The sequence below is a fragment of the Papio anubis genome, chromosome 5 (assembly GCF_008728515.1).
Source record: "Papio anubis isolate 15944 chromosome 5, Panubis1.0, whole genome shotgun sequence".
Lineage (NCBI taxonomy): Eukaryota > Metazoa > Chordata > Mammalia > Primates > Cercopithecidae > Papio > Papio anubis.
In genome coordinates, this window is record NC_044980.1 from 141254773 (window position 1) to 141270000 (window position 15228).

A 15228-nucleotide genomic window follows, 5' to 3' on the forward strand; every position below is an offset into this window, starting at 1 on the left:
AGCCAAATCCCTTACTATCTCCATCTTCTGAATAGCCTTCTTAACCTCTCCCTTCTCAGATTAGACAACTGGCAGAGAAACAATCACTGCCTGCCACTTCCACCACTTCCCCGCTCCTGGTTTCTCAACACCCTTTCCATATGACTCCACATACTGCTTCTGAATTTCAAATGTCATGAAATTCAGAGTAATAATAGTAACAGCTACACTTCAGTGAGAACTTACTGTATGCCAGAGACTGTGTGCCACTATTTATATGCTTTAACCCACTGACGCCTCATCACACTGGATGGGCAATGTGCTATGATTATCCCCTTGCAAAGACGAAACTGAGGCTCAAAGAGTTGAGGAACTTGCTTGTGTCACACATTCAGTAACTGGTAGACTCTAAATCTCAACTTATGTCCATCTAATGTCAAAGCCCAAGCTCCTAACCGAAGACAGTTTCTCAATTTACAAATGGCAAAACTTCAGGCAGAAAGGTGCAGAGACATGCCCAGTCACACAGCAAATTAGAAAGGATGCTGCTGAAAAATCTGACATTTTCTGACATCTTTCGTATATGCTTTGTTACACTCTAGCCTGAATAACTCTCACTGGGTCCATTCTACATCTATGGCTCAGTTCACGCTTCATTTGCTCTACGTTGTCTCAATAAATGCCATTATTGGTGAAATGGAGGCCAATGTCTTCTAGGATTACACAATGTCAAGTAACCTACAAAACTTCGGTCTGCTTCATCACAGCATTCTATAAATACAAAACTTTAAGCTTAAGTCCTTTTTCAATAGACAGGACCAAAAGAGAAAATAAACTTGCCATAACTCAGGGATATAACGGTATTTTAAAACTCTAATCTTTCTGCCACTTGCAAAAGGTAGGATAAACATCTTGATTTTATTCAAAACTGTCACTGAAAGAGTTTTCTCTTATCAGAAGGCTGCAGCTTTTGCAGTGGGTGGAGTATTAATGGCAGAGCAGCACTGAGATTTGGGACTGAAGGGGCAAAGCAGACTGGTACAGTGGAGATGCCGTAACAATGAAAACCTTCACATTCTTTCAAACAAATACATCCAATGAATTTATTTGATAACTTCAGTGCACAAAAACCTGTGTTGGGCACTAGGAAAGAGAAAGATGAGCAATAAGAATTGGCCACAGTTCTCAAAGAGCTCAAAATCTAGTAGGAGAGATCAAAAAGAACATAATTAATGAAGCACACTGAAAAGCATATCGAAATGTCACAGGAGAACAACAAATAAAGTGTTTCGGGGCTGGAATAGGTCAAAAACCTCATGCAGTCCTGGAGGCTGGAAAAGACTTCGGGTAGGAGGTGGTATTTGAAATACACCATGTAAGAGGTGCCAGGGGAAGCATGCCCATTGGAAAGAACAGCAGGAGTAGTAGCTGAATGTGCAAATCCAAAGAGTTGAGCATATTGTTTGCTTTGCAGGGATGAGGGGGAATAACTGGAAGAAAAATTCTGACAGTGGACTTAGAGAAAGTATTGGTAGGCCATGAGGAGTCCTTGAGGGGTTTTGATTGGGGAAATGGCATGCTGAAAGTTACGCTTTAGAGCCTAATTCCCCAATGCAGATGAAAGATAATGTCAGTTGTAGAAAGGATGATGTCAGTAAGGATAGAGATAAGGAAATGCATGAGAAAGTCTACGATTACATAGCCAGATTGATTTCCACTCATTTCTGATAAAATAATTTTTATCAAGAATCACTTTCTGGCTGGCCAATAATTGGCTTTTCCTTCCAATTAGATGCCATTTGGAACTAGCTAACTTGAAATCAATGAAGACCTACTGCATAAATGCATCTTTGTTTGCAGACAGCCAAAACTCCACAGAGAAACAAAGAGGCAAAGGGGAATAGTGCACAAGAAGAGAATCCATCCATTTCAAAGATTGTTCTTGCTGCTAACAAGAACAGGCCTCAGGTGAATCAAGTCCCCTTAGATTTGGTGGAACCTGCGCTCCATTTCCAGCCGCAGGTAATTTCTGCGTCCTTAAAAATTCCAGATTAACTTCTCTGACGTACAGCCTGGTTTTCTGATCCCTATGATGGGAAAATGATACTTAGCTTAATAGGGTTAAATGAGGTGTCTCATGTAAAATGCTTTCACCAAGGCTGACATGTAGTAACTGGTAAATGGCACCAAAGCTACTGGATTATGATCAGCCTTTACTCACTTCTCTGATCCCATCTCCTACCACTTTTTTTCACATTCATTAGGCTATACTGGCTATGTCAAGCACATTTCTGCCCCAGTGCATTTGTATTTGCCTTTCCCTTTGCCTGAAGCGATATTCCCTCAGATGAAATATATGCCTGACTCCTTAGCATTCTTGTCCCCCATCACAGAGCACACCTCCTCCATCTAACCGTGCCTAACTACTTCAGCTGAAACATCCCCTTGCCCATCTCTATTTTTTATTCTTTTTATAGCACGTATCAGTATCTAAACTTGTCTTATTCATGTATATATGTCTCCTTGTTTATTTTCTGGTTTCTGACACGAGAGAGTAGAGACCTTGTCAGGTTTCTTTATTAGTAGGTTTCTGGCAAGAGACCCTACCTCATAGCTGGTGTTCAGAAAATCTCTTTTTCTCTGAATGCCATAGTGCTATTGAGAGAATTAAACTATAACAAATAGAAACCACCTAGCGCACAGTAAGTGCTAAATCAATACTAGTCTCTTCCCCTTGAATGAATCTAGAGATGCTCCAACATGAAAATAGACAATTTGTAAAGAAATCAAGAAAGAGGGCATTCTCCCAAGGGTAGGTTAGTTTGAAGGTGGGTTCTGCAGGAGTTTTCTGGGGTCTAGTAGCAGGTGCTTCACAACCAGTGAAGGCTCAGGTCTCTATTCTAGGAAGGAAGTTTCAGGAGACAGTGTGCTTTCTGATTGGAAGAAGAGATTTTGTAACGGGGAGGCGTGATTTTGAGGAAATGACTGTCACCTGGAAAAAACAGTTCATGGCAGTATTATGAACACCACCTCAGAAAAGCTAAGGACAGGAGGAAAATAAGCACCGGCACAGAGGATATTCCCTGGTCAAGCGATTGGGCTTTAGGCTCCCAAGAAGATTCCTTCCAGGGCATAGATTACAATAACTAGAGATAGGGGATCCAGACCTACCTATTCCCCATCCGGCTTGAATCTTTCATGTGATGGAATTCCAGGTAAATTTGTGAATGAAGAAAGGATTCTGATGTGAGAACCTAATTCTTCTCCACCCCTGGCATTTTATATGTGAGAAGATAGGTCCCAAGAGGTAAACAAAAGAGCTAAGTCTATTTTACTCTGGACATTGCTCTGTCTCCTGACTGCTGACAGGGTTCATTCCATTGTTCCACACCCAGAAGAGATGGTACCTAGATTTCATTGACACATAACCTGGGCCTAAGGGAGACGAACTCCAGGCTCTTGGATGGCTCATGACACCACCCACCTCCCCCAGTTTTTTTTTTTTTTTTTCTAAAGGCTTCAGCAGGGATGACATGCTTAACCTCAATCCGAGACCTCCAGATATATACTGTCACACTGCCTTAAATGGCTTCTCGTGGTTTGTGCTCTGAGAGTAGCTGGACAGGATCCCCATCCTCTGCTCATGAGGTGACCATGTCATAGAGATCTGTCTTATTGCTGGAGGCCTTGATGGTGACAGACAGGCAGACAGGTAGAATCTGGTAAAATCACATTATATAGGGCCTGGGGATTCTAGCTTTCCTTTGAGGGGAACTTGGTACTGGAGTCAGGAAATTCTCCAGCTTCAAATGACGTAGCTACCGGAGGATGCCCTGGGATCTTGGAGGTTCCCAAGAAGCTCCACAAGACTGAGGCAAGGGAGTTGACTTTGGCATTTTATTGCATATTCAAAATTCAGTCATTAGTTTTCAGACTAATTTTTTTCCTTGAATATATAATTTATATAAACATGTACAGAATGCACTCATATAAACATATGCATAATTTATCAATAAATAGAATTTATCAATTAAAAAATCTATGTAGGTTCCAATTTTTTCCATAACACATTTCTGGAAACTGCATCAAAAAGTTGATAATCATAAAGCCAAAGATGCTTTCCATGTAAACAAAGTTAGAATCAGGGATTCTAGGACCTTCAAAGCCTTAACTTCAAATAAATCATAGCTATACAATCTCACAAACCAAAACAAAACCATCATTACAATTTGTAATCCTTTGAAATGATAGAATTGTTTCATCTTCTATGTGGTGGGCACACATGTACTTTATATGTTGATTATACAAGGGATCTCAGTGCATTATAAACTGCATAAGTGGCCCCTTTGTAATTCTACTTTATTAAAAATGTAAATAAAATTAAGGTGTTAGCTAAAATAGCATTAAACCACAATTAACAATCATATACATAGACTATCAGATCAGGAAAATTCTCAAAAGTTATCAGGTTCAATATCTTAGTTGACTCTTTATGTAGTATTCGTGCTAGCTGGTCATAGTCTGGTCCATGTTTGATTTTTTTCATAGGATATGTATATATATAATTTACAGTGTGGGGATGATTTTGATGGCTCAAGTATTTTCTTCTTCAAATACATTTTTTATAGTGAACAGACATTTGAATCTTATTCCATGTGACTTTGAAGTCATATGAGAAGTTACACTCATTATCATCAAAATTAGCGTGTAGTCCCCTACTTTGTGAATAACAAAATCCCTTTAAATGAGTTTTTGTCATTCATAAATTTGTGTGTTGGGCAACCTGAAATGACCAAATTAGGATGGACAGATTTGGAAGAATTAATACCAAAAGGGTGCTTCTACAATTCCTAGAATATTATTGATTGATTGATTGATTGATTTAGTGAGATGGAGTCTCATTCTATTGCCCAGGCTGGAGTGCAGTGGTGCAATCTCAGCTCAATGCAGCCTCTGCCTCACGGATTTAAGCAATTCGCCTGCCTCAGTCTCCCAAGTAGTTGGGACTACAGGCAGATGCCACCATACTCAGCTAATTTTTGTAGTTTTAGTAGAGATCAAATTTCACCATGTTGGCCAGGCTTGAACTCCTGACCTCAAGTGATTCGCCCACCTGGGCCTCCCAAAGTGCTGGGAATACAGGAAGAATTAATACCCAAGGGGTGCTCTTAAAATATTTTTTTAACAAGGCTCTGGGTTTGGCATTTACCTTCCTGTGAACTTTGCCCTGGGGCATTTCTTTCTCTGTTTCTTTATCAACATAGAAACTTATTCTCTTAAGTTGGTTTACCTCCTGGTAAATAAATTCTTAGTCCTTGAGTGCTCAGGCACATCCACAGTAATCCAAAACGCCCAAAGTAATGATAAATATGTGGAATGGCATTTTATGATTTACAGAATGTTTTCACAAAAAAAAATTTATCTTACTTATCTCCACAACAGCTTTGTGAAGTAGACAAGAGAGATTCTCTCTGAGGTCTGAGACATTCAGGAATTAGTTCAATTTGCTTAATAAGTCAGCAATGGACCCAGTGCGTGCGCTGCCTCTGTGCTGTACTCCTCCCACCAACGTACTCATGCAGGCAGTGGGTGGGTGTGTGGGCCGCCACAGCAGATTGGGTGGGTCTCATCATCAGGTCCAGAGCCGTGGGGCCCAGAAGCTGGCTGCTCCCTTCTTCATATTAGAAAAGCACCTCAAATGGTGCTTGCCTGCTAATGGTGGTTGCTGAGCCTAGTGATGGCAAGGGAACAATGACTTGAAAAATCAGAGGGGGTTGGTCCAGCCATAGAGTCAGGGTGCAAGTTAGAACTTAAATAAACTTTCTTCATATGTGACAAGAATGGTTCCCAGGTTCAATCTGCTCCATTGATCAGGGAGAATCCCAGTCCACACAAAGAACATTTCAGCATGGAGAGATATTTCTCACGACTTCTGAATAGCATTTCTCTTTCAGAGGCTATTTCCCTTCCTTAAAACATGACTTTCTCCCCAACAGAATTAAGCCTTCATAGGACAGAGAGGCTTTTTTCTTTTCTTTTTTTTTTTTTTTTTCCTTTTTGACATTTGGATGGTTTGGTCAATCTTCTCTTCCTTATTCCAAAGTTTCTTCCTGTCAGTTTCAGTTCCAGAACTAAAGTAAACAACAATAGAAACAATAACTGACACTTCATAAGCAACAAGAGAAAAAGAGAGTATGATAAATAATCCTGAGATGCTATCAAACCACAGCCAAGATCAAAGTCAGAATCTCACATGGCTCTGGGTTTGGCATTTACCTTCCAGGGACTTTTGCTCTGGGGCTTTCGCAAGAGCCACTGATCAGCTTTGAATAAAAGACATCCAGGTTAATCTAAATGAAAAAGCTGGAAGGGTCAGGGGTCTAAAAGGCCCAAATGAGGAGAGTCTTTCCTTTGAAACAAAGCCAAAAGGCAGGCAGGCCATGGCTTCTCGAGGTAGCAGACGGCTATAGCAGCATCCTGTTGTCCTAGAAACAGAAAGAAAACTTAAAGATCCTCTAGTCCAAGCTTGAGTGCACAGATGTGGCAAGTGGGGTCCAGAGATGAAAAAACAGTATTCAAGATCTCACAGCTTGTTAGTAGCACAGCCAGGGCGGCAACTTGGGTCCTCTGGCTTCAAGTCCAGTATTGCCTACGCATCCCCAGTACTGCTGGATCCTGCCCTCCTGCACCTGGGGGGAGCTGTAGGGGAAAATGAGTCTACTCAGTGTTAACTTCCAACAGTTCTCTTCCTTTGGGAGCAACAAAGCCAGATTGAAAGGTTTTAAAATGACATCACAAGTTCATGGGAAAGATCTTGAAGCCTAATAAACACCTACTATGTTGCTAGCCCTGCCCAAGGCTCTTTAAAAGATGTCCCGTTCTAGCCCAGCAGGACAGTGAGCATCTCAGGGCAGACACGCCAGCGGCCAGGACACCAGGGGGAAGCTATCTGTCTTCAGTTTCCCTCCGGAGTTGCTGTGGAGACCATTTTCCTCTGACAGATCTCTGACCCTGTGTCTTCCATGGAAAATATATGGAGCACGTCCTGAAGAGGAGGACGGACATTGGACATAAGGAAGAGCAAATGGATGTCTGGGACTGACAAGGGGGCCGGCCAAGAGGATGCACGTTTGGACCCAGACACAGGGAGAAAACTGTGTTAGCGTCTGGCACAGAACAGGGTGAAGAAGAGACAGGGGATAGCTTGAACATGGCTGTGACGGACGTGACCAAGCAAGTAAGCAAGACAGGAGCGAGGACTCTGGCTAAGACAGAAGCAGAGAGGGAGTATTTTGTTGATACCTGTGAGCCCACACAGCAAAGAAGGTGTGTTTGGAGACATCAGTGACCGCGATAGGACACAACAAGCTATCGTGCTTAGAACGTGAGTGAGACAGACCAGACACAGTGAGTGACGGGAACATGTCAGAGACACCAGAGACCATGCGGCAAGAGCAGAGAATCTGGGAAGAGGGAGTGCTGGGAAATAAAAAGTGAACAAGGAGGCCATTATGTCCTCTGACTCCTTCCAGCGCCACCTGCTGGAATCTCGGAGGAAAAGCCCAGCGTGCACCGGGTTCCTGCACCGGCGGAAGGAAGGCCTCAGGTGAAGAGAATACCGGGTGCAGTCGCGCGCAAGCAGCAGCTTAGGACCTGGCCCTCTTTCGGAGGCATGGCTGTCTTCTGGGTCATTGTCCCAGGGGCCTAAGTGTCACTCGGCTGAGTAGCCACCAAAGGAGAAGTTGCTGGCGGGTGACACTGACTCTCCCATTGGCCACCACACTCCACTGCATCCCTAGAGAGAGGAGAAGATTACAGAACCTCAGAATTGAAATGGATGTTGCAGACCATCTCCTGAAAGAGCCCACCTGCATGGCAGGAACACTCTGCGCCATGCAGATGGGTAGCTATTTGGCTTCTACTTAGGAATTTCAAATGACAGGCCAGTCCATATTAATTCTGGGCAACAGTAGCTATTAGAAATAACCTATCAATGTTCAGCCAAAATCGGTGTCCATGTGGCTTCTACCTGATGGACCTAGTGCGCCTATCAGGCCCCCTCAGCATTGTGCCCTCTACTGATTATATCCTCCAAGTTTTCTCTACTCCAGGCTACACATTCCATTTTCTTTAATAGTTCATTACATATTATGGTTTCCAGATTATTCCTCATAATGGGCACTGTCCTTTGAACACCTCTCTTGAATTATGGTACTAGGAAAGTGCACAAATTTTGGCAATGAGCCTGACTTACATCATGTACTTTTCATCATCAATTGGGTTTACTTCTATGAATGTAGTCAAATTCAGTTCATTTCTAACAATGGTAATAAGTGATTGGCGTATATTGAGCTTGCGGCCAACTTTGATCATTTTTGATACAACAGCTGTCAGTTCCTAAGGTTCTTTACTACATTGCTGCATAGTTGATTTTATTTATTTATTTATTTGAGCCAAAATATAAATCATCACATTTTACTCAGTTAAACTTTGTTATCTTGGTTTGATATCACTTTAGTCAGCTGAGATCATTCTAAATCATAGCAATTTTAACATGCAAGATATGATTATTTAGCATCCACTCAAACTAGATCTTAAGGTTTTTGCAAGCACATAGGAAGATCAAATAATCTACAATAGTAGATATTTCAGTTTAGTGTCATCTGCCTTTTAGTTTTTCAGGCAAGGTAAAAAATATTGAGCAAGATAAAACAGAAAATCATAGTTACCCCAAGACAGGCTTCCTGACAGTCAAACATCTAATGCTCAATGTGCCTGAGAATGGATCCACTCTGACAGGCTTTGTCCAATGCCTTGCTAAAATGTCTCTGCCAAACAGAAAGTCTTTCCTAACAGATAAAGAAATTATTTGGCATGAATTATTATACAATAGTGAATCTTACTTACACAAGCTATGAGTCTATGGTTTCTGGAGTTTAGCTTTAGTGTTTCTTGAAAAATTGGGGCAATATTTACTATCTCCAGGCTTCCACCTATTCTCCAGTCCTAGACAAAGATCATCAGACTTGTTAGCAACAAGTTCCTTTAAACCCCTAAGACATGACACATCTTGGCTAGAAAGAGTTAAATGCTTTCCATCAATCCTGGACAGCAACTTTCTCCCTAAAATGTTCTCTTCTTTCCAGTTGGAAGTCTATTCTTATTACAGCAGAATATGCAAGATTTCTTCCCTAAATAATGAGATCTAACTATTTCTGGGTTAGATCCGAACATAGCTCTGAACATAGCTTTTGTTCATCCTTGATTCATCCTTGGTTATATGTTCCTTCCTCCAGATTTTCCACATGCCTTTTTAAAGTGTAAACTCTCTAGACAACTCAAGATGTGCCCTCAGGCTTTTACATGCTCCCTTACATTTTCATCTGTCTTATTCATTAAACATATCTATTGAGAGAAAGAAGAATGAATGAAAGGGAAGAAATGAAACTAAAAAAGGAAGGAAGGAGAGAAGGAAGAAAGGGAAGGAGGAAGGAAAGAAGAAGGAAAGGAAGGAAAGAAGGAAGGGAAGGAGGGAGAGAGGGAAGAAAAAAAATAAGAATTTCTCATCTCTCATTGGCCAAATTCCCTTTGTGTCATATTTGTTATTATTGTCATTATTAGCAACGATGAAAACAACCACCCATTAGTGCAGCACTGGTGTGCCAGGCATTGGGCTGAATGCATTATGCGCCTTAATTCATGTACTATATCCATTTCACAGGCAAGGAAACTGAGCTTCAAGGAGTATAAGTAATTTGCCCAAGTGTACACAGTTAATAAATGACAGGGTCAGACCTTACATTTAAGTCATTTTTGACACCAGCATCTGTGCTAGTAATTGTTCTACTGTGTTGTCATTCATCATTTTGACAACTACCACTATAGATATAGTATTTAGGTCTTGCTGTCTCTAGCATTTCTTTGTCCCACTATGGCAGATTCCTGGGTGAAATGAATATGTACAGGGGTGCATGTTATAAATGTTCCACCTGTGAGAAATCTGCAGTGTGATGTGACCTCTCCATTTATTGCAACACAATATGACTGTGACACTAACATTGGACTCTTTCCTGCTAACTCCATCTGACCATTAAAGAAGAGTCATTGCCAAGTGGAACCCAATGTTTTCTGTGATGTAGAACTAGGGAGACTACGTGTAAAGGAGGGGAAAAAACCCTGCAATGGTAAGAGGAAAGTACAGAAGACAAAGAGAGGGGTTACATGAATAAACATAATAAAGAATGAGGAGTGAGGATAAAAGACAAAGCAAAAAGATCAGAGCTGAAGAAAACTATGTGGTTGGGCATGCGGAAGGCTCCAGAGCAATTGGAGAGAGGAAGAGGTTCTTTGAGAAATGTTTCCCGAAGGGCTACATTGGCTCTCTCTTTCTCTCCCTCTCTATCTATCTTTGACACTGGCAAACTCAGCTTCAATATATTGGCTCTGTTGTACAATTCTTTTAGAGATTTAAATAAAGATTGAAAATACTCTAGTATTGCTATTTGATGCCTAATACCAGGTTACATCAATATAGCTCCGGCCATGGAGAAAGAACAGTGGCCCAGCATCTAACGCTATAAAGGACACACAACCATCTCTCTCAGCAGGACAGATGAGAACCTGAGAATAATGATAGAATGATCTTATGGATAGTTGGCTCATAGCCGCGGTTCTCATTGTTATACTTACATAATTGTTCACCGTTAACAGTTTAGTGTCATCTGCCTTTTAGGCCTTCATACATGATAAAAAACAATATGGTACATTATGCTGCACCACAAGAGACCTCCATCCTGTGCAACAAGATCATCCTCAGTGCACGTGGCTTTAACACTCAGGAAGCCCCTTTCACTCCCGGCTACAAAATCACCCTACTAATTCAGAGAAGAAAGCAGCAGAGTGTAGCAATCGGAAGACAGGTACCTGGGTTCTAATGCCTCCATTTGAGTGACTCTGGATGACTTCGTCCCTTTCCTGTGCCTCACTTTTCCCATTTGTTAAATGAAGGGGAGGATAATCTATAAGATCCTTTGCAACTCTGGCATTCTGATTCTATGAGTAGCGGGGATGGTGGGTGACAGAGACAGGCCCTCTGATTGGGCACCAGCTGTGTGTGGGACTGTTCTCCAAAGCTGTGGGTAATTGCTTCAAATCTGGCTTTTAATATTCTGTTGTTAGTATCTGATACTTTATATTCCATGTGGAGGGAAGAGGTTTCACGGGAAACACAGGGAGGGTAATTTTGGATTTGTATTAAAGAATCTGAAAGACCTCAATTCCGGAATCTGTGAAATTACATTGCAAAGCTGTTAAACGTATCTGGGTAGGGTAGGATAGGGTGGGGCTGAGATGCCACAACTTAAAATGCAGCGAGATCACAACTGTCTCTCCTCAAACATATGTTTGATCAAAAACATTGGCAGAGCCACTCAAAATCCCTGATGCAAAACATCATTTAAAAAGAATCTTTCTCCAATATTTTAACGGATGAGTTTTTAAAATGCAGTTTCTTGTTGTAATCGTGTTGGTAAAAATCCCTGACAATTTACAAAGCATTGTCATATCTTTTCTCACATTTTATCTTCAGTGCAAATCTCTAGAGCAAGAAGGTACAGAGTCTTATTTCCATGTTAGAGGAATAGGAAAGTGTAATGTAGGGTCATGGACTGATTGATGGGTAATGGTGGATCTAGTACTTCAGGTATTTTGCCCTTCAAATCAAGAATTCTGCCCATTCGGAAACATGGAAATCATTTATATGATGGGAAGTTTTATAACGAAGTTTAATATTAGCAGTTAATGAAACAGACTTACAATTGCCTGTTCTCTAGAAGAAAGAATAGGAGGAGGAGGAAGAAGGAGAAGAGGAGGAAGAAGAAAAGGAAGAAGAGGAGAAGGAAGAGGAGGAGGAAGTGAAGGAAGAGAAGGAGGAGAATCACTTGCTAAGACATCTTTCTCAAAGGTCCAGAGGCTATGTGCATGAGAACTATATTGGGTACTTGTATAAAATACAGATTCCCAGGATCCATACTAGACCTTTGACAGCGAGGGCAGGAGGGCAGGAGTGAGGCGGAGAGAGCGGCAATCTGCATTTTAAAAAACTGCTCTCAGTTGATTTTTACGCACACAGGTGTATGAGATTTCCCGCCAGCCATTCTATTCATACCAGAGAGACAGCTTAGAGATAGAGACTTAGTGGGCAGTAGAGAGAAAGCACAGGCAGGTCAGAGGGGCCAGAGCTAGAAATCTGAAGCATTCGGTGATGCTCCCAAAGGGAAAGGAATGGAAACAATGAAATAAAACATACATTTCAGCAAAGTGGACAAGTGAGTATTTATTGGTTTTCATCACACTGAAGATAAACAGAGGAGAAAACACTTGGTGATTATGAAAATGAGAAAGCAAAAAATGTAAAGAGATCTACAAAGCAATGTTTTTCTAGGTGATCTTCAAGTGATGAGAAATAGAATTCTTGGGTATTGTTAGCTGATAAAAACTGAGATGTCTACAAACCGTGAGACACATAGATTTGTAATAAGTTATCAGCAAGTTCGCTTGTTAAAAGTCAATTTCTTCACGAGGTCAGGAGATCAAGACCATCCTGGCTAACATGGTGAAACCCCGTCTCTACTAAAAAATACAAAAAACTAGCCGGGTGAGGTGGCAGGCGCCTGTAGTCCCAGCTACTTGGGAGGCTGAGGCAGGAGAATGGCGTACACTCGGGCGGCGGAGCTTGCAGTGAGCTGAGATCCGGCCACTGCACTCCAGCTTGGGCGACAGAGCGAGACTCTGTCTCAAAAAAAAAAAAAAAAAAAAAAAAGTCAATTTCTTAAATTATCTTTAGATTCACTATCAACCAGAATTCTACAGAGGCTAGAAGATCAAGCGTTTCCCAAACATGGGATGTGTTCTGTGAGTGATATCTCAGACAATGGGCACAGCATTAAATAATCTGAATGACAGCAAGGGGATTCAAATTATTTCATTCAGTCATTCTGACTCAGTGTGGTCCTGCTCTGGTTTAACAAGTCTCTAATACCTAACAAACGCAGTGCAGGCTTCAGGCTCAAAGTCTTTGGCAAAAAAATGAGATAAAGTTAAATTTTAATAACTTTGTTTTATTTTCATTGCATTTATATTAAAAATCATCTTTTCTATGTAATTTTGCATTTAAGGTCACGATACAGAGTTTCCTTTACAAATACAATTATTTAGATTTAAAACGTATCTAAAGAAAAATAGTAAATAAATACTAGCATGGCATGGGTAGAGTGGTGATATGATTTAAAAAATCATGAAAGTAGCATGCAAGTGACAAAAGCTCCTATCAGACAGATGAGAAAACTAAATTGCAGAAAGCACAGTGTCTTGGCAAGGACATAAAGCAATGCATCTGCAGGGCATGAGCTCTAGGATCTTTCTTTCTACTGTTTTTTGAAGCTTGCAGAAAGCTGAGCTTTCACACTTTGGGATGTTAACATTGTGGCCTCTGGACAAAATGTATTCCCAAGGCCCTTTAATTCCATCGCCAGCCTCAGATATGTCCATGTTTCAATACACCAAAGTGCGAGATCAAATCAGGCGTGGCTGATTCTAATCCCAATGTACTTCTTTTCCTATTTCTCAATATGCACACGGAACTAAGAGGTCAAATCAATGTCCTTTCATGACTTTTTTCCATTGTCTACCATGGTTCCTAAATGGCAAATAAAAGGATTGAAACCTGAATCTTTGGGAGTCAGACTATCTACCTGTTTTTTCTATAGTATTCCAATATAAAAGAACCTGAAAATGTCTCAGAGAAAATACCTTAAAAGTATGTTTTAAACACAGCCAATATTTACTGAATGTTTGTTATGTGTCAACTACTGTGCTAAGAAATTCATGGATTATTTCATACAAACTTCACAATAAGCCTATCACATGGGTGTTATTATTTGCAGGCTCTGGCTGAGTGGAACGAATCCTAGTAACCTTCCCCAGGTAGAATATCTAGAGAGTGGTGGGGTCAGGATCTGAACTCAGAGCCTCATTGAAACAACATCACTAAATTTGCACCTTCATGCAACAGGCATTCTCAACCCCTAAACAGTGCTCTTGAGAAGCTGCCCATGTGAGTGACAGTGAGTCAGGTACATAAAGAATACTTAAGATACTGAGGGATAAGCTGAACTTCCAAGAGAAAGGCAAGCAGGTGGTAAGAGAGGGAAGAGACTGAGGGGAAAGTGGGCCAGGAAAGTTTAGAGAGCTCCTATTGGAACCATGCCTAGAAGAATGAGTAGTCTTGTGCCAGGCTGGAAAGTGAGACAGCATTCAAGGCAGCAGAGATGATCCAGAGACAAAATAATTCCCTATGTGTTTGAGAAAAGTTGACCAGTCTTGTATGTTTATTGCACAAAGAGTTAGGTCAGGGGAGCTGGGAGCTGGGCTGCAGTGGGAAGAGTTGAGGGAAATGAGCTGGAAAACTAGATTGGGTCCGGCCAAGAAAGGCTTCATATGTCCTTCCCTCTCTACCCACTGCAAGTCCTACTGTACTGCTCAAGGTTATCCTATTACAACCCAATCCAGCTGGCATTTGCAGTTTAAAATCCCACATGTCTGAATGGCCTTTCCATCTTCCTGAGTGATAAAGATGAAGCAGCTTCTCCCTTTATGGCTATATTATATACATAGTCCCAAAAGAAAACCAGAGACAGAGAAAATAATTTATAATTTGCAACTCTGTCAAGGAAAGAGCATCCTAAAACCACCAAAATGTGTGAATAGCCTTTCAGTTCAATTCTAGAACTCACCCTTTTGGAAAGTCAGCAAAAAATGGACTGAATGTAGAAGTCTCCCAGGATGGTCTGGTTAACTTTTGAGTGTATGTGTCTGTGTGTAGCTTCCAAAGGCAGGAATTAGACCATCAGGAAAAAGTAAGAAGATAAAAGCCCAACTGTGAGCTCCTTAGCCACAGGAATCTTGCCTGCCTAGGTCTTTGCTGGAGCCCCTCTGCCAAGAACAGTGTCTGTACCCTATTAGGCATGTAATAAGAAGATAATAAATGAATGGAGGAATTAATGAGTAAGTGAGAAATGGATGTAGGAGTTCTGAGACCTAGGTTCTGGTCTTTGTTCCTCTGATGATGTGGCTGCATTAGCTTAGCGAACTTTTTAAGTTCTCCGAGCCTCTATTTTCTTGTCTATAAGATATTGAGGTCAGTAATCTACTTCAGATTATTTTCAACAAGACTTCAACCAATAACCTCAT

General features: G+C 41.1%; 1 protein-coding gene across 2 annotated transcripts in view; it reads right to left on the reverse strand.

The window, feature by feature from the left end:
- Positions 1-5065: 5065 nt before the first annotated feature.
- Positions 5066-15228, reverse strand: part of HTR4 (5-hydroxytryptamine receptor 4) — a 162276-nt gene continuing 152113 nt past the window's right edge. Inside the window, exons 6-7 of one of the 2 annotated variants that reach the window (XM_031666534.1) lie at positions 8709-8828; positions 5066-7774 (exon numbers count right to left, since the gene is read on the reverse strand). In XM_031666534.1, coding sequence (XP_031522394.1) covers positions 7684-7774; positions 8709-8828 — 211 coding nt within the window. In that variant the 3' untranslated portion in view covers positions 5066-7683. Of the gene's footprint in view, positions 8829-15228 lie in introns of both variants that reach the window. The other variant, XM_021939851.2, reaches the window with a different exon arrangement.